General features: G+C 41.4%; 1 protein-coding gene across 3 annotated transcripts in view; it reads right to left on the bottom strand.

The window, feature by feature from the left end:
• LOC101469680 (uncharacterized) overlaps positions 1 to 20,327 on the bottom strand; it is a 76,703-nt gene that overhangs the window by 17,145 nt on the left and 39,231 nt on the right. For all 3 annotated transcript variants that reach the window (XM_024798675.2, XM_024798674.2, XM_076880220.1), the window contains exons 3-5: positions 15,287 to 15,350; positions 6,167 to 6,354; positions 3,691 to 3,765 (exon numbers count right to left, since the gene is read on the bottom strand). In XM_024798675.2, coding sequence (XP_024654443.2) covers positions 3,691 to 3,765; positions 6,167 to 6,308 — 217 coding nt within the window. In that variant the 5' untranslated portion in view covers positions 6,309 to 6,354; positions 15,287 to 15,350. The remainder of the gene's footprint in view (positions 1 to 3,690; positions 3,766 to 6,166; positions 6,355 to 15,286; positions 15,351 to 20,327) is intronic.

Genomic DNA, 20,327 nt, shown 5'->3' with positions numbered 1-20,327 from the left:
TACACACAGCACAGTGTATTTTGTGGCAGGCCACAACAGCACAGAGGGGGGATCACAGCACCTAATATAGCGTGCAGAACTGGAATGAAGGAATGAGTTGCATGATGTTAGATGACAAGAAGAAAATGATACCCGAACACACTGAATTCCTATTGCAATACAGGAGGATTTATAAAATATGGTCATCAACATGGTGATCAAAATAAGTTACTTTTATTTGATGTATAAATGGTGTTACTGCAATTTCTACTGCAAACATTGGCATACTGTGGATATGAATGAATTGTTACAGTGCACAAATTATAAAACTAATATTTGCAATATAATCTTTATTAAGTTTCACAATAGTGATGAGCAATGAGGGTGAATCTTATTATCCTAAGTGTGTTTTTAGCAACAATAGGAAATTAACTTTTGCTCTGGGATGAAATGAAAACAACAGTGAAACTGAAAGCAGTGATACAACAGACTCAAAATACATTCAGGACTGATTTGTGAGGCACCCATACATGTGGGTACTCTCAGAAACAGCTGCTTCACACACAATTATTCCAGCAAAACCCACATAAAAAATATAAAGAGCGATAATTCTAGCAACAATTACATCTACAAGGCTTTACAGTTTAGACAATGATATTTGCATTTGCAATGTAGCTGGCAATACAAAGGTGCAGAAATGGATTGACTGTAATGTGGTTGATCGGGCGTTCTGATGTCGCTCCGATGGAAAGCAAATGGTAATGTTTTGGATGAAAAAGCACAAACTCAAAATGCTGCCACGTCATTTTGCAACTTCAGGTATTGAAGCGGAAGCTTAAGGATTTCAGAGCAACAAAGCTGCAGGAAGGCTGGCAGCAAAGCCTCAGTTGCATTACAGTTCATTAAGAGTTTTTGAACCCGCTACAGAACACAAGAGGAGCATGCAAAATAGGTTACGGGCAGACGTACACTCACGCTGTACCCTCACACAAACTGTATGCACACACAGAAAACCACACACACCTTTTTGTGATGGGTTGTGATCACCTTGATGACTTCCTCCATTGAGGGCCTCAGGGGTTTGGGCTTGCTGGAAGCCCAAAGCCTGGGGCTCTGTTAAATAATTTGTTTGTTCTAAGAGCAAATCTCTTGGCTGCTCATATGTCACATCCTCTTGGTGACTGTTGAGCTCCTCTGGAGCCTCCTCCTTCTCATCCTGCTGTTGACTGACAACCTCTACTTTATCCTCTTTGGGCGGGGAAGGAAGACGCATAGATGAGACATGGAGGATGACAAAACTGGGATTACATGGTTTACAAGATACTTTCAGCTCTGATGGAGATGCATGGGATGCAATCGACAAGACTTCTAGCTTGGTCTTTATAATTAAATACATAATATTTAACGGTTTGCATACTAGATGTAGAAGCGGTTACAGCATCTTACTACAATAGTATATAACAGTATATAACAGGGGTCCCCAATCCCAGTCCACGAGGGCCGGTGTCCCTGCAGGTTTTAGATGTGTCCTTGATCCAGCACAGCTGATTTAAATGGATAAATGACCTCCTCAACATGTCTTGAAGTTCTCCAGAGGCCTGGTAATGAACTAATCGTGTGATTCAGGTGTGTTGACCCAGGGTGAGATCTAAAACCTGCAGGGACACCGGCCCTCGTGGACTGGGACCCCTGCTCTAAGCCATCTGTCTTTTTATTCATAGACTGTACGTAAAAGATGGGCATAGCCTCTGTGTCGGAAAAGTGCCTTAAAGTTCAGTCGGTATTTGTATTTTGAGGTTATTTAATATAAAAAAAGGGATATTGTACTTATAAATATGCATAGATAAGTTATTATTAAGCTATTAAAAGTACATATGAGTGGGTGCTGGTTTGTGGAAGCTGCCATGTCACCCTGCCATCTTGAATGCAGTTGCTAGGAAGAACGGTTTATATATTTGCCCATAACTGACAATGAGCTGGCTAAAAATAACAACAGCTGGTTATAGGCTAATAAAACTCACACTTTACTTCTGATTAACAGTTTGATTAGGTTCTTACATGGTATGAGAGTTTATTCACTAAATGTCTGAGTCCAACAATGTTACATTCACTTCGAAGAAAGTTTCACTAACAGCAGGTAACAGAGGCTAATAGCAGCTAAGTGAGGCTAACAGCAGCACTCACTAACATAAAATTTCAGGATAGCCTCAATAACTGACCTCAGTATCACTGTCATTGGAGAGAAATGAGCTTCCTTGATTCACTGACCTGTATTGACCTCCTTTCACAAAGTTTTACAGCCTCCTTCTAAGTAAATAAAGCACGATGCCTCTCACCCAGCATTGACAGCTGAGGTAAACAGTGGCCTAACTGCCTACACCATCGGGCGATCTGGTCCGGAGTTGCTTTTGCCGTGTGAGAGCACTTACTACAGGTGAATAGTGCCCAAAGCTTTTGAGGTGACTACAAAATATTAAACTGATTGTTAATTGACTGTATTAGATTTCCTTCTTTTTCCTTATTTATTGCTAAGTGTTGATATTATTCAAGTATCTTAAAATATAGTGTGTACAACATTGCACTTCTTACACACACAGAAGCAGAAACATATCGACCAGCCTCGTCGGTTATGGGGTACAGTCTAATTTTAATATTTTTTATCTGTCTTTGATGACTAAAACATGTTTGTCCTATATCAATCCTTGATTGCAATCTACAATTTACTGAGATCTAGCGGTACAAAGTTTAGATAGTATAACTTTAAACCTGTTGGCCAGAACGGGGCGACTCGTCTAGCAGATGGAACAATAACAACCTTATTTGTCACGTCTTTTACAACCCCAACAGACATTTTCCTGAAGAGTGTGGCGTCTCATGTACTAGCTCCAATTCTTATTGAGTAGAAAAGCCATTTAAAGTCAACATTACACGAAATCAGTGTATGATTAAGCGCGCGACCTCAGAGTCAGATTCATTCTCTCCCACCTCAGGTTTCAAAAAGCTAAGATGGCAATGACTGAAAAAAAAGCATTACTTCACAAACCAGCTGTCAAAGTAGCTATTTCAATCTTTTTAATACGGTCTATGAGCATATCTCATTATCCCACAGATCTAAATTTCAGACACTGAGTAAAGAAACTAACCCTAAACCATGCAGTGAGACTATACAACGCTACACTTTTGTAATTGCATGCCACATGTCAAGAAGAAACACGCAGATATGTTAAATAGCTGAAAGTCAGACTTGGAAAAAATCAATACACAGAGTGAGATAGGGAACAACAGAGGAGATGCTGAGGGGTGGAAAGCAGACTAATGAAATGAAGGACTCCAGTGGCTGGTAATGTACCATTGCCTGAATGGAGGAAGAGTGTTTGTGTTGCCTAGTCCTTGTGTGCAGGGTTCACGACTCAACTAACTGTTATGTGTTTTAAACCAATGCAGGAGTGTGGACAGGACAGGGCGGCATGCTATGCATGCTCCAAACTCCTTAAAGGTGATATGACGATCAGCTGGCATGCAGACAGAGCACCGTGAAATTAAACGGTAGGGGGAAAAGGAAAGAGAGAGAGGAGGAAGAGGGTGCCCCATCTTTAAATCCTAGGGACAAGTGTGCTTGGGTGTCTTTTAGAGACTTTTGTGCCACTCTCACAGCCATTCACACCGTCAACCTGGATAGCCTGGATTGGCTTTAAGTGTGTATAGGTGTACCTTGTGCCACGGGCCCAATCTGCTCAGCGGATGGAGAGGGGGGAGGGGAGGGAGGCAAATTGGCTGAGTCATCCACTGCGAAGGAGAGAGAGAGAAAGACACACACACACACACACCGGGAAGACAAGACATGGATGGGAGGAAGGAAATGAAGACGATTCACTCTGCTGACCTTATCTCTTTGTGAGGTCTCCCTTTGAATTCAGAGCTTGGCAGGTTGTGTGTGCTTCATGAATGGTAAGTGCTCAGCACAAGACTGGACGCTTTCTCTGAGATTTAATAAGTTGGGCCTTTTGTTTGCTGCCCGTTGAGGATAAATGCAAACAGACTCACTAACTTACCCAAATGATGCAGAGAAACTCTTTTTTTTAAAAAACATTTTATTAAGCTTTATAAGGCAGAATACACCCAAGATCAACACATCATAAACTTTCCAAATGTACTTGTTAGACGGTGGCACAAATATCATTGGTTCTCATTTAAATTCTAACATGGTGTTGTAGCACTGCATTATCTAAATTACAAGCTTATTTCTTGCCTAGTTTTTCTCTGTCTGTTTTAAGGGTTTATTCATTCAGTTTTCTTGGTATTTATTTATTCAGCTCAACTTTTTATGAATGCTTTTAGTAAACAATTTAATTGTTTATTGGCAGCAAACATTGCTGGAACCCTTATATCATGCAGGCGCTGGACCGCAGAGAAGTGGATCTTGATGCTGTTTCCATGTAGATGTAATGCTGTCTGTTTAATGTTGTCTTTTTTTTTTTTTGCAGGCAACTAATTTGGTTGAGAATAGACTTTAAACAATGTATAGTGCTTTGCAAAAGTCTTAAAGCCACCCCTTGTTTCTTTATATTTTGCTCGAATGGAGCCAGACTTAATTTTTATTTTTAAAGGGCTCTTGAACAATAGTTCTCCAGGTTTTCTGAAGGACTTTCAAGTGATTAGTTGGACATTGGCATTTTCAGTCCAGCCGTTGTACCTGACCATTTTAAGAGGAATGTTTTTGTTTGCTAGCCACTTACACTGACCTGTGAATCATTCAAGTATAAAACACTCAAGGAATGAACCAGTTGTATTGTGTCTACATATAACAGACAACTTGGCAAAGAGCCAATTTTAAATTGTATCTTTAGACACTTTGTTACTAGCAGCCTGTCATAAAAACACATAATTTGTTCTCATTTCTTTAGTTGAAACTCTGAAAAATACCAAAGATAACACAGTTTCACATAAAATAGTATTTTTGCACCAACAATGTGATTTCCAAAGAGATTTTGAAAAATTTGCATATCTCATCATGGTGTGCAGTGTGTCCTTAAAAATAATTGAAGAAACTGGGCAAAACAAGAAGTATCAGGCTTAAAAAAACCCAAACCCTAAAATATTGACTATGTTTGGAGGAGGTCAGTAGAGAGAAACGAGAGTGACAGCCGTCTACAGCCATCTGTGAAACACGGTGGAGGCTCTGTCACGGTTTGAGCTGCATGTCAGCCAGTGGTGTTGGAAGTCTTGTCAAAATGTAGACACAGAAAAGTAGCATCAGATTTTGACTGTGCAATACAATCTGGAAACGATCTGATTGGCAGCAGCTTCATCGTTTGATTGACTGGCCTCTCCACAGCCTGGAACTTAACATCATTGAAGCAGTCGATTGGCAAGAGCTTCATTTTCAGCATGACAATGATCTTAAACTCACTGCCAAAATCATAAATGTTAGAAAAGAATAAAGCTGAAGAATAAAGCTGGTCACACCAATATCGACTTTCAAGCTCATTAGAAACTTTACTGCATTTCCATGGATGTTTGGACATTTCAATAATCACTGCACCTATTTCCCATTCTCCTAGTAAAATATAAAGAAAAGAGGCTGGCTCAAGACTTTTTCACAGTATAATAATATACTGCAATTATATAATAATTTAACCTTCCAGTTTTGTGCATTTGCTGATTGCTGATGATGATTATAACTGTTCGAGACAGTTTATCTATAGCCTAGTAGGTTTATAATCATAACTTTTTTGATAACTTTTTTCCCCTTTTTGGCTACTTTCATTTTTTGCTAGTTGTTAACTTTTGTGCTCAATTTCAATCCGGTCCACTGCGCTCTTAAATCTTATTGTAATTCTACTTTGTCAGACGAGTTGAGCTGATCCTTCCACTTAACACCGTTTGGGAATCACCAATTTTACACCCACCAAAGAGCCATCACTGTACCTTCCCCAATGTCCTTCTGCCTTTGTTAACACAGCTACAGCAGACTGTCCATGTTCAGCACTCATTCAATCAAAACACTTTCATTTGTTCAAGTGCCTTCATGGGATTGACTGCTCTTGCCCAGCATGATGGAGCCAATCACAATCCTCACAGCTGTAGACCCATCTGGTGGTGTGTGCAGGCACTCCAATCAATGCCATTGATACAACTTTGCATGCACATGCTTTTGCACACACTCGCAAACACACCGCACGCCTACCTGACGTCCCAGGATGCGCAGCCGCCCCGCCCCCGTGGTATCCATTCTCTCTATAGGCTGAGCTGTAGGCGGAGTAGCCATTCTCGCCATTCTCCTGGCCGTTGGAGGCCCAGTGCCCCTCTGGCTGCTGACCGTCTGCCATACCTGCCTGCTGGGAATCCGGGGAGGGGAAGGGTCACCTGTTGTGTCTAAGGGTGGGGGGCGGGAGAAAAGACAACGTATTATATAACAATAATAATAATAAACAGATGAGTCTTGGCAGAGATGAGTCTTTGCTGCAACAATAAGAGGGAGAAAACCCCCTGCGTGGTGAAGGTTACAGAATTGGCCACTAGGGGGAGCACTGTGCTACGCTGATGCTTTACCGGCCGGCCTTTGTCTCAGCATCCACGTGCTGAGACAGGAGGGAGAATATGTGCATCTCATTTGTCATGATTCATTAGTTTCTTTGTTTGGTCTTGCTTTTATCATAAAGGTGTATATGGCAACACCGCCTGATAAAATACATGCCTTCATTGTACGATTATTTGGATTAACCCCCCCCTGCCTCCCCCACAGAGTGCAGGGATGGAAAAAAAGCAGGTGATTAGTAAAAAACAAACAAATTCTTTCAATTTTTAATCCAAAATATGTGACACTCTGCTGTAGAGAGGCTATGACACCGTGGTTGAACACACCCTTGATATCCCATAAGGAGGCTGTTACCATGGCAACCACAACGGGCCTTAAGGGTAGTGGGGAGGGGGGGGGGGGGGGGGGGGGGTCCGGCAGATGGGTTTGACAGGCTCACCCTTTCAGTAGCAAACAAGTGCTCAATATGCACACAAATCTCGGAATATAACACAGCGACCACATTTCCACCAATTACAATAACAAAACGCTTTGTTGCATTCAAGTACGTGCTGCTGAAGTATCTACGTTTTAATCAAGCCTCACTTAAAGCTATGTTTTACCCTCCAGAGCAAACACATAATGTTGCCTCCCGTGTCTGCCATTCTCCCTAAACAGGATCATTATAAACAAGCAGCTGCAAATTATTTCATCATAACAAACCATCAAGAAGACTCCTTTCTTCTTCCTCTCCCTTCTGAGGCACAACCTTCATGCAGGCAGGGGCCGGTCAGTCAGACTTTCAGCAGAATGTTAATACATCTATTATACCCCCAAACTATGGAATAAAAATAACCATCACGCCAGCGATTGTGTCGCCTCATCCTTACACTCCTTTCCTGTCTCCTTTCCCACCCTGCAGCGTCGCATGATGACAGGCCCGCAGTGATCGGGGCTAATGTCTGCTGCAGTGTGAGGCTCAGACAGAGAGGGAGAGAGAGAGATGAAGAAGGAGTAGAAGGAAGACCTACTGACACTCAAAGATACTAGGCCAAACTGTCTGAGACTAAAAATCTCAGCCCAGGGCTCAGTCTAGTCCCAGCTGTTGCTAAGGAAGAAAACTGGTGCGCTGACAGCCACATGGTGCTCATGGTGGTTCAGAACCGCTCTGACCTGCTTTTAGCTTCTTTTTCAGCAATATTGTGCCACACTTGGCATTCACACATTGTCCCTGCAAAGGATGTCATAAACCCTGGCTGTTTAAATAAAGACGTTGAGTAAAAAAACAGGTTAATTTACAGAGTTTTGGGCCAATTAAAATCTTCAATTAAAGAGTACTGCCTGTTTACAGTACTATTAAATTACACATTGACCTTAGGAGCAGAACATGTATTTTTTCCATACTTCTTAAGGATACTGATAAATAAAATTAAAGCAAAGACATTCAAGAAACGCGTGTGGATTGGTGTGCTTCTAAACAGCATCCAGACATGATCAGGACGACCTGCTGAAGTTTAAACTGAACATCAAAATGAGGAAGAAAGGTGATTTGTTCTCCATTCTGCATCCTCCATTCAACAGTGATCAGTATACAGAGAATGATATGAAAGAGCAAATATCCTGAGGAGAATAGCCAGACTCCTTTCAACGGATAGGATGGTAACAGTAACTCAAGTAATCTCAAGAAGACCACACTGAGTGCCACTCCTGTCAGCTAAGCAGGAAACTGAGGCTACAGTTCACACAGATTTGCCAAAACTACACAACAGAAAATTGGAAAATTGTTGCCTGGTCTGGTGAGTCTCAATTTTTGTGACATTCAGATGTAACTTGATTTAAACAACATAAAAGCATGGATCCATCTTGCCTTATCACGATTCAGGCTGGTGGTGTAATGATGTGGTGGATATTTTCTTGGCACCTTTTGGCCTCCTTATGGCCTCCTTAGTACCAACTGAGCATCCTTTAATTACCACACCCTACCTGAGTATTGTTGCTGACTATGTCCATCCATTTATGTCCACAGTGTACCCATAACACACCCATCAGGTGTCAGAAAGTTCACCGAGTTCACTGTACTCAAATGGCCTCTGCAGTCAGCAGATCTCAGTCTGGTAGAGCACCTTTGGGATGTGGTGGAGATGGAGATTCTCATCATGGATGAGTAGTTGGAAATAACAACTCTGTGATGCTATTACTTTAATATGGTCTTAATATGGTGTTTGGTGAGTGTATAAACAAGCAAATTCTGATTTTTTTAAATCCCCAGATTAGAATTATACTTAATTTATTCTGTGACCTTTGGACTTAAGTAACACTTTATACTGAAGTCACGCCAAATTGTCTATTTTTTTCTGTTGTTTGGCTTTGCCAACTCTCCAGACCTTGCTCTCCAGGCACACCCTGTCATCCTCGCACACTTAACATGATTCGACATTGCCCTCTCGCACCGGTTCCCCTTGGTTGTTTACCAGTCTTAGTGTGTTAGAAAGGGATAAAGTCTGCAGTGGCTATTTTCCAACCACAACACCAAAAAATTAGAAGATTAAATGAGGCGTATTCTGCAGTGATGAAAAGCCCTATAACAGTTTTCCTCTCATGTTTCCCACAGCAATCCCTCTCTTTTAAGACACAAGATACTTTAAGAAATACACTCTGCAGGGTTGAACAGACAAAGTGCAACAAAATGAAGTTTGATCTTTATATTTTTAGGCATTTTTTAGATACAATCCTAACAGCAATAGCACAGCTTGAGGACCATCACATTTTTCTAATGCTTAGAGGGTTAGCTCAACAGCACTAGGAGTCAAAAGTGATCCGTCAAATTCCATCACATCTCGAGTTTGATGCCTTAAATGAAACGTTCCAGCGTGATCGCTCGCAGAGAAGAAGAAGAGAAGGTGTGGCAGCAAGCCTGAGGCTAATCGGACATGAGTGGGTTTCTCTTCTTCGTCTTTCTTTCCTCTTTTACTGTCATCGTCTCGCGCTCTCATGACCCCCTGCTGCGCTCCTCTCTACCTTCCACCCCCAGCATCTCATCGCACCACCCAAGCTCTAATCCCACCACATTTCCCTCCCTGTCTGCACCTCATCCCCCCTTCCAACCCCACCCCAATCTGGGTCACCCATCATGCCTCCGTAGAGCGCCACTCACATCGGAATGTCACCATCCATTTAGGATGGAGGATGGAATCTCTGGCAGCCTGTCTCAGTAGGCCAACCTGGCCTTAATCCTCTGTGGGAGAGGCCGAGTGTGTGTTTGAATGTGTGTGTGTGTTGGAGAACCTTTGTGTTTGCAGCTAGGATCAGCACGGTCACTAGGTAAGATTTTCTACACCACACTACAGATTAACAGTATCATTTAATCTCTTCTATTTGCTTTTGAGCAGACTAATCTCACGATAGTATCTACTGAATATCTGTATGAAATGAACGTGTTATAGAGATATAGATATTTTATTTATTGTTCGTGTCTTTTTTCAAGCAAATCAGCTTGTTACACGCGCATTGGTGCACTGAATGATGGCTGACTGTCACACTGAACAGAAGAACTGTGAAGTACTAAAGGACAAAAAAGTTTCCCGTGACCTGTAATCAACCCAGAATCCAGTGGCTTCCTCCTCTGGCAGCAGATGGACAGATTATGTTTTGCTGACTCAGCAGAACATGTGGCGGGGGGCTGGGGGGGTATGAAGCGTAATGAGTGCCTTCAGCGAAGTGTGAATGAACTGTGTAAATGCTGGAGAGCAGCACGATGAGCGAGGCACGCGCACACACAAACTCACAGCCGTGAACACGAGGCAGGGGTGATATCCACTCCTTACAGATTAAGTGCCGTAATAACTGGGGTAGAGGTGCCCTGAGATTATATTAGCACCTCTTTCAAAAGCACTGTTTTCTAGATAATGTTGATATTACTCAGTAAAAATACATTAAATATTTTAAATCATGTGATAATAAAACTGTAAAAAAGCTCAAGGTTGTTTGTGTCCTACTTTTTATTTATTAATACTTTAAACAATAACCTGAGTATCAAAAACTAATGTCACCAGCCTTTCTTTTTGCTGTGTTTACATCACTATGTATCTGCATTCCTATCAAATAACTGCTTCAAGAGATCTAAGTGACTGTATCCGGGTCTCCTTCCCTTTCTTTGGTCACAGTCCAGATCTGTCCATGTATCTCCTGCCAAGAAGATGAGCTAGACTCATACATGGTAAAATAAGATTTTTATCGACTCATAAAACTTGACGATTGATGATTACTTAGTTTTTTAAAATGTCTTTTATGTTGCTGCCTCGTGTCTCGGTGCTCTATTTTTTCTCTTCTCTTCTCCATCACACTCTTCCAGTCATGGTGGATGGCTGCCTCTCCCCGAGCTCTTGGGTCTCATGAAGGACTCTTACCTGTTAAAAGGGAGTTCTTCCTCCCCACCGCTGATAAGTTGTTCCTCAAAAGGGATCGTAAAATTGTGGGACTGTGGAATATAACCTCCTTAAACCTCTTTAATTTGTCAGTAATGATTGGGGTTCATATATACAGTTTTACTAATAAACTTTTCAACATGTCCACATACATGTCCCTAAAGAGGACAATATAACAACACTGGATGACTGATTTGACTGATAAGTCCTGTAAGTTTTGAGGTGGAGGCTCCATGGATCAGACTTTTGTCCAGCACGTCATAGATGCTGGATTAGATTGCGATCTGGGGAATTTTGAGGCCATTCCTGAACCATTTTTACTTTGTGGCAGGGTGCATTATCCTGCAGAAAGAGTCCACAGCCAGCAGGGAGTACTTTTTCCATGAACTGGTGCACATGGTCTTCAGTGCTTAGATACATAGTTTGTTTTCAAACCATGACACTTGCCGGTCATGTGAGCAATGCACATGAACCCAACTATCCACATGATGTAAAAGAAAACCTGATTCATCAGACGAGGCCATCTTCTTCCATCGTTCATGGTCCGGTTCTGCTGCTCATGTACCCATTGTGGGAACTTGTGGATAGAGGTTAGCATGGGCACTCTGACTGATCTGTGGCTATGCACGTTCTTCTGCAACAAGCTGTGATGAACAATTTGATATGCAGTAGCTTGTGTGCTGGATCAGACCATACGGGCCAGCCTTAGCTGCCCATGTGCATCATTGGCCTGTGGCCACCCATGACCCTGTCTCTGGTTCAGTGCTGTTCCTTCCTTGTATCACTTTCAACAGAAACTGATCACTGCAGACTGGGAACACCCAGAGGAGCTGCAGGTTCGGAGATGCTCGGAACGATTCATCTAGCTATCACAATCTGGCCAGTTTGTCAAACTTGCTCAAATCCTTATGCTTGTCGTAATGGTCATAATGTGATGTCTAACTGGTGTATGTAAGTTATACTTGGTAGGTTTTAACTTAACTTTAACTTATTATTACTGTTAGTAATTTCTGAGCTAATTTCCTTGACCCTTCCAAAATTTCTCCAAGCTTGAAAAAAATCCTTTAAATTTGTACATATGTGCATTAGTTAAACACATTGCCTGCTGCAGCTGTCACCAAAACACGATGTAGGCTGAACTGATATGTGTTCATCACACAAACAAACCCATACAGGTGCTTAGTCATCATCATAGTAACCATGACAATATATTCACTTTATGTAATCTAAATGCTCCTCACTCGAAAACAATGACAACAGTAAGTTCATTAATGTGTGCTGTGCAGTTCATTTTAAGTAACCCACACCTGCAAACTGATGTTCCCCCTTTTAAGGCAATTCAGGGTTGAGTTTAACTGAAAGCAACTGCTGGCTTTCTGCACCCTTTATTTTCAGCCCCCAGCAGTAGATGTTCCCTGGCATGCATCAGCCCCATCCTGCAGTGATGTCATTGTTTCCATGGTGATATAACAGCCAGTGCAACCAGTAGAGGAGTGTGACTTTGACCACGTTATGGATCCACAAAGAGGTCAGCAGAGCCTGCAGGATCCGGGGGGGGGGGGGGGGGGGGGGTCACAAATGGGAGCGGAGCCGTTTAACTCATCAATATCCTGATAGCTGGTTACAGGTTGGGCTCTAGATGTCATTTTAGGCTTTTATGCTGCTGGTGGTGCTAATGGGGGCGGTATTAATTATATATTTTTGCATGTAGACTCTTTAGTTGCTATGACAGTAAGAAAAATACCACACAGAGAAATAAAGAGAAATAAATCAAGAATGTATGCCTTTCATGCTTTGATTACAAAAATAATCAATAAAAGAAAAAGAAAACTTGAGAAAACTCCTAATTTTGTTAATCATCTTGCAACCCTTCCAGTTTAGTCTTGGCTCCTATTGTCGTTTCCCACACCTTTTGCTTTTCAAAAAAGGTTACAGCCAGATTGTTTAGATACATAAGGAACACACATCGAAAGAAAAACAACACAGTCAAGCATAATAAACTGCATGATCAAAAACTGTTTGCTTCTGCAGTATCTTCCCCGGCACATCTGTGTCAGGTGAACCTGTGCATTCAATGGTGTCAGCGTAATTGGCAGAATCACTGCTCCCCCTGGTGGAGCCCCTGTTCCAAAATCGACACCTATACTGTATGTTCAACTAAAATTTGCAGCTGCCCAAATGGACAAGCCAGATGCCTTCTGGAGAAAGGTTTTATGGAGAGATGAGACAAAGACTGAGATGCTTGGTCACAATGACCAGAGGTATGTTTGGAGGAGTAAAGGTGAGGCTTTCAAACCCAAGAGATGACTCAGTTCATCTCGGCTGGAGATGGTTTGCTCTGCGCCGAGTCAAACTGGGATATCAGAGAGGAATCGCTGACCTGACGTCAACTGAAATGAAGTTACTGCTCAGAGACATGTAGACGGGGTCTACAGTAAAGATGGTGTAAAAGAAATGAATTCAGCGTCTGAACACCATACAGGTGTTTTTTTTTTCTTGTTTTTATGCCACTTCATTTTTTAGTTCTTTTACTTGTTTTTTTACACTACTTTTTGACTGTTTATATGTGAAAAGTATTTAATAAATAAATAAACTTACTTAATTACTTACAACACTTGGAGGCTGAGGTACAGCTTTGCCAGGATCCTCAGATACGCACATATCGACAGACAGTTAAAGAAAAGAAAACTATGTGAATTAAAGACAGCGTAACGAAGCCCTATAGCTGTGAAATACATCAAAGCTCGTTTTGGATGTATCTCCTGAAGGCTCAGTGCTAATAATTTCGGGTTTTTTTAGCTTATTATTTCGTTTTTATTATGGTATTAAAGAGTGGAGGCAAATCTCTACCAGCCTACCGTGCCCACCAAGTAGACAGTGGACCATTCATGATCATGAAGAGCTGGAATTACACTTGTGAACTGAATAACTTTCTATTATTGACACATCAAACAAACGGCTGCCAGGACAAACAGGACAACTGTGACATGTTTACACAGCACGAGCTCGCCGCCGTGTTTCTCAAAACTTCCTGTCTGTCAGCCCAAGCCCTCTCTTTATTACCCAAACTGAAGTGAATTTTGATGCCAATTACTGCACTACCGCACTTGTATACACCTACACCTACGCACACAATCTGCTAGAAATCAACTGACACGTACACAAACACCCACCGGCTCACGCAAACAAACACAGCTCAAATGCATCCAGAAGTCGTTGCTTAGGAGCGAGCGCGTTGTTAACACAAGCTAGATATAGAAACAGATGGTTGTGAAATCTCCGTCCTGCCGCTCGCTCTGTCATTTCTCTCTCTGTGACGCCACTCAAACACATATCAGCGGGAAAACACAAGATTAGACTTTCAGCTTAATGACTCCTTTTTGGCATACAAAAATATCCGTCATGACACCAACGCAAACAATCATTTCTCTTCTTTGTGAGCATAATTCCCCCTCTATTATATTTAAATATATATATATATATATATTTGACAATAGTCAAGCTGATCCTCTGGCTGAGTGCAGTCACTTAGAGCTGGCTCCCTGGGCCCCATGAGTCATGGGAAAACTGAGTGTGAAATGTCATGGGGGCATTTGAGCAGAAGTAGTGAATCTGGCAGCAGGTTTCCTGCTTTTGCTTTTTCTTTTCTTTATGTCACTTTAAAAGCTCTCATTAAGCCAGAGTTTATCAGCGATGTCTCTAGTAGGTTTATATGTATATAAGGTGGCTCTGCAGATGGCAGCGATGGTGCGTCATTTTATCTCATGGAGGTAAAATCGGATGGAGCACATTTATTAAGTTGTTCAAGACCAGAGTAGAAAACAACTCATCGCTCTCCGCTGACTTTGTTTTGCATGAAACTGCATCCTTGTCAAACTGAAACATGCTTAGCTGCAGCGTGACATGCAAAAATGAGTTTCATATAAGTTGCTGAACATTATTTCTGTAATATTGTAGGGTCTACACCTACTTCTAAATTGCATTGAGATGCCACTTATAAATGTAAATATCCACTTTTTAAATAAGTGGATAAAGTTCTTTTTAAGTAAAGTTTTTTTTGTTGTTGCTGTAGTTCAGGTTGTATTAGCATGGTATTTATATCATTGAGCCAGCTGTGGGTAACATTATTATGTTCACAAGGGCCCTAGCTGTGTCCTGTATGGAAAAATGTTATGTTTGTAGCCGACTGTTCCCCTATGCCATGCTTTTCAGAGCATGAGTCACTGTGTCTATGTTCTTTGTTCTGGAGTGAAATAACTCATCAGCCATTCATGAATTTATTCAATGTTGTTACTGTAACACCTTTGAAGCTGTGTTTTTAACTAAAATACTGAGAAGAATTCATGTTAAAACTGTGTTGGCTTACCGAAGTTGAAAAGCTGTCGTCGGTGATCAATGAGATAGGAAAGCGACGAGCTGAGGCGTCTTCTCTGTGAGGGAAAAAAAGAATACATGTTAGGACATCATTAAACTGTGGAAAAAAATGTTTAACTTGTAACATCCTTCTCTCTAAAAGAGGAGCTGTGTGTCACTGGGTCAGAAACAAGCCTAAGCTGCTTTAATTCACCAACATCTTTACATTTAAACCTCTGAATCATGTCTAGCTAGTCCTGAATCAAATGAGGGGCGTTTTCTACATGACAGCTTTCATTTTGGACTGTGCTTGAAGCAGCCGGGCGGGAGACATGCGTGCGCGCAGCAGCTTAGCTCTGTCACCTGGAGTCTGCCGGCAGCGTTAATCCGATCGTCAGCGTGACCTTTCCTCTCTTTTAAGCTGCCGCTGATGCACAACAACAAAGCCAGAGATGATCTAATCTATTCACAGTGTCAGCACGTGTGAATATTTTTTGCCTGTCTGGGTGTTTTATTTTCTCATTATGGGCTTGAGTGTCATTGCAAGCATTGTTTTATTGTTGTTGTTATTGCACATGCTTTCTTTTGCAAAACCATATGAAACAAATGGTTTTGTTCTCTAACAAGATCGTACTGTTTGGTTTTCCTTCAAAAAAGCAAGATTTCCTTTTAATCTGTAACTGGCTTTGTAGGGTAAGTGGGTTAAGGTGTAGGTTAGCATACGTTAAAAGTGATAATGGGGAAATTTTAGCTAGCTTGGCTCTGGTAAAAGTTGACAAAAACCAACTATCAGCACTTCTAAAGCACAACTCTCATTTCTTGAGAGAAGCAGATGTGGATCAAAAGCACCAAAACTGCAGTTCCTCTAATGGCCACTTGAGGGTGCCCCCAAAGGCGATCAATATCCATTGACGCCCATGTTAAAACTTTACAGCAGAAACAAACATGTTTGGAGACTGACATGAAAAACTCTTTTGGTATCTACTACGAATTTCCCCAAGTACTTTGATACATTTTCACTATGTAAAGTTCTACAACGTGGTCGCAGTTTTTATGTGGCCAAAAAAATAAAAAATAGAAACAGAAGTCATTAGGATAGCTTCCAATTCAATTGTAGGGATGATAATATTCTAAAGAATAAATCAAAAATAATTATCTTCCACAAACAAGTGATTACAAGAGTGTGCATGCCAAACAGACGCACTCCATGGCGAGCTGCTTTTAAGATTTATCAAATTCTTGGATCGGACCGCTGGGGCTGAGCCAGGGGATGAGTTAAAGCTTAAGTCGGCCATGAAGAAACACAGATTTGCACGTTTGCTCTGCTTTGGGACTGTAAGGAGGCAGAACACAGAGCATCCTGTTAACATTAAAACAGTGTGAAAGGACCGTGGGGGAGTTCTGGAGCCAAAAACAGGCATTCGGAGAGAGACACCGAATGCAACAGAGGGCTGAATGAAGGAGAGAGAGGAGGGGAGAAGAGATTTTCCAAACAGGAAAGGGGGGGGGGGGGGGGGGGGTGAGTTATTAGAGTAGAAAGAATAAGAGGGGAAAAAGTGGGGAAAAGATAACTCACAGAGGAGGAAAGTCAAATATTTCCTTCTTTTTTTTTTTTTTTTTTTTTTAAAAGAATGAACATCTCTGCAAGTGACAGAACAATGCCACTGTTATTAATGTTGTCTTGCTCGACAGTAATTTTTTGTGCTTATGCTATTAACCCATGTGGTCATGCTTAACTTATCAGCTTTAGCCTTTAGCTATTAAATTAAACCACAAGGTCTCTTGTAATTTAAGACATTTTCATTCGTCTACTCAGTTGATGCACAGAGTAGGAAATGTATTTACTAATGCCGCTAATGCTTGCTGAAAACTATACTACTATTTTAGCAGTTTAAGGTTATAACCACATGTAAATTGTACAGAAAGCAGATTTTTATTATGAATGTTTAAAGTTTCTGAGTTACAGGTGAACTTTCAGTATTTCCCACGCAAAGACTTTATACTTTCAATTATATGGAAACTCATTTCTGTATGTTTGTTTATATGTCTTTAATGGTTCATCACCATATGCAATCAGATTACTAGTGGATAATCTCCTGGCCCTTATTTTGAAAACCCAGCCCTTGTGATATCCCACCAGTCTGCTTGCTGGACAGGTTCCTGTTGTGGCTGTCCTCTTTATTATTCAGCTGCTTTCCAAGAACCTGGAACTAGCAGAAAACAGTTTTCACACGACTCTTTGTCCTTCCTCTATAGCAGGGGTGGGCAACTCCAGGCCTCAAGGGCCGGTGTCCTGCAGGTTTTAGATGTGTCCTTGATCCAACACAGCTGATTCAAATGGCTAAATTACCTCCTCAACATGTCTTTCATTCTCCACAGGCCTGGTCTGTTGACCCAGGGTGATATCTAAAACCTGCAGGACACCGGCCCTCGAGGCCTGAAGTTGCCCACCCCTGCTCTATAGGAACCTCCTGGATACACCCTTACTAACATCAGAGGTTAAGAATTAAGAGGTTAAGCGTACTGATGATTGATAAGTCTGAGCATCTCTATAAAAGCATTAGTTTTGGCAGTTTGCAGGTCAGTAGCATTCAGGTGTGTGCTAACACAATGCCACAATATTCCCAGGAGTGGACATTTCAGTAAATTCACCATAACATCATAAATTCATAAATTCACCCTCAGCTTTCAATTCTGCTCCAGTCAGACCCAGAGATGCTTAAACTCCTCCACTTTGGGCAGCAACTCAGCTATAAATCAGGCGGAAATCCTTGGGCTACAATCCCCGGCTTCCAAAACTACCCTCTGGTACAATGAACATTAAAATTTTAAATATTTTCGCTTATTTTGCTTCAGTTCTATTTTTCTTTAATTAGTTATCCATCTGCATACAGACAGAACCAGATAAAAGGCAGGCAGGCTCTCTGAAGAAAGGCAGAGAAAGAAAAAAAAAAACTAAGATCATACAGGAAGTAATGTCTCTTACAGAGGAGAGCTGCCCAGCCAGGGAGGCTTAGCCAGAAAGAGAAAGGGATGAAGGGAAAGAAAGAAACTGAGAGACGTATAGTTACAGCTCCGTCCAAAAATATCGGGAGCGTGACAGGAATAGAACCGCTGGACTGAGCACCACATGTTTTTAATGGTTACAGTAAATGATCCTGTCTCTCACACAGCAGCTGCCCTGTTTATGAAACCCAAATGTTCCTCAGCACAGTTCGTCATTCTTTTATTTTCAAAAGTGCATCCATCTTCATTACTCATGAGTAATTCATTATTAAGTGCAACTTTTCCTCACTGTAGGATGAAACCAATTAACAGGAGTTGCTTAACTGAGTAAAAAAGTATGTTTTTGGCCTTCTCATGACTGTCTCTTTGTCTCTGCAAAGCACCAGAATCAGCAAACACCCACTGATTTCCCCAGACTGCTTTTTAACAAAAACGATATATCTAAAGAGTTTCTTATCTTATCACCAAACTCATTAATTCAAGCTTTTACAGGATGATAATTTGACATCTTCACAATCTTATCAGTCATCCAAAGCGACTGTCAACCCACCAGCGCATCATCTTCATCGGTTTAAAAACAAACAAAAGAACAAAGTGCAAGGTGGAACAAACACGTCATTACTCATCAGCCCTTGGAAAGGTCGAACACAGATGACTAGATACTTTTTGTGCATCCTGACATCCAACTTGACCCGCATACGCCTCCCTGGAGGAGGGATTCCAAGTGGGTCAAACAGGGGGCAAACTGAGAGAAGACGGAGGAAGGATGGAGGAAGGCGGAGATGGAGGTCAGAGGGCGACATAATCCACAGATTTGCCTTCTTCATCAGAAATGAGGCAAACAGGAAATTAATACTTATTTTAGTGTCGTGTGAAAGGCCCCGACAAAACCTCGCTCAACTTCTCTGAAATGAGAAGAGGCAAAAAAAATGGCAGAAAGACACTTCCAGAATTATCTGGTTGTGTTTTAATTGAGCAGCCTCTCTGCATTATTGGCAGTTTCTAACTCTGGCAAATGACCTGCAGAGTCTTGGAGATCCAAATCCGAATTTCACACTGAAGCCTTTACAAACATACATTAACTAAAAATCAGTGGAGAAGACACTTGATCTGTCTCACTTGATCAGGTCAATTTCGACATTTCTTCAAAGGCAATTAACTGATCTTAATGCTGAAACCCTGAGAGAAAGCTCACAATGAGCCGTACTCTTATCCTATCCTTTGGATGCCAAGAAAACTCATAAATAAGCAGTTTTCCCCATCACAGCGTTCCCCCCTGAGCACAACATTAGCTCCAACCCCTCAACACGAAACCATGGCTCAGCCTGTACACTTCGTCATTTGCAAATCTCAGATAGGCTGCTTAAATTGCATCACTGTGCAAACAGTTGCTGCTGACTCTGCAAGCTTCTTTGCAACCCACTGTCACTTCAGTTCTTTTACTTTTGAAGATGTCTATTGTATTTGCTGATGTAGCTTGTCAGTAATGCTTTACCCACCACCAGGTGGTCCAAGAACAGCATTTCTGCCACATATAAATTACTGCAGCTGGCACGACCATCCAAAACTAAAGTGGCCTTCATAGAACTCATACATTTTTTGCTTTCTCAACAATGTCACAGATTATGATTAAGTTTAAAGGTTTGGCTGTGGCTCAGAAGGTAAAGCAGGCTATCCACCAATCAGAAGGTTGGAGGGTCGATCCTTGGCCCCTCTAAGTTATGTATCTTTGGGCACCCTGAGTTGCCCCTGATGCATTCGTATGTGAACATTAGATTAAAAGTGCATTAGAGGTGGGAATCACCATACATCCCATGATACGATATTATCACAATACTTAACGCACGATACGATATTATTGCAATTTTTTTAAATATTTTGCGATATTCAGATTCTGTACATAAAGGTAAACTTTATCAATATTCATTTTATCTAATATCAAAGTCTCACACTCAGTCTTTCTCTCATTTCAGTCAGTTTTATTGTTGACAAACTGAACGGCTTGTATTATAGTCTAGTCCAACTTAACTGAATGCAACCATCTGGTA

The sequence above is a fragment of the Maylandia zebra genome, linkage group LG23 (genome assembly GCF_041146795.1).
Source record: "Maylandia zebra isolate NMK-2024a linkage group LG23, Mzebra_GT3a, whole genome shotgun sequence".
NCBI lineage: Eukaryota > Metazoa > Chordata > Actinopteri > Cichliformes > Cichlidae > Maylandia > Maylandia zebra.
Note: the sequence above shows the minus strand (reverse complement) of the source record. Positions and strands in the feature narration are given on the sequence as shown.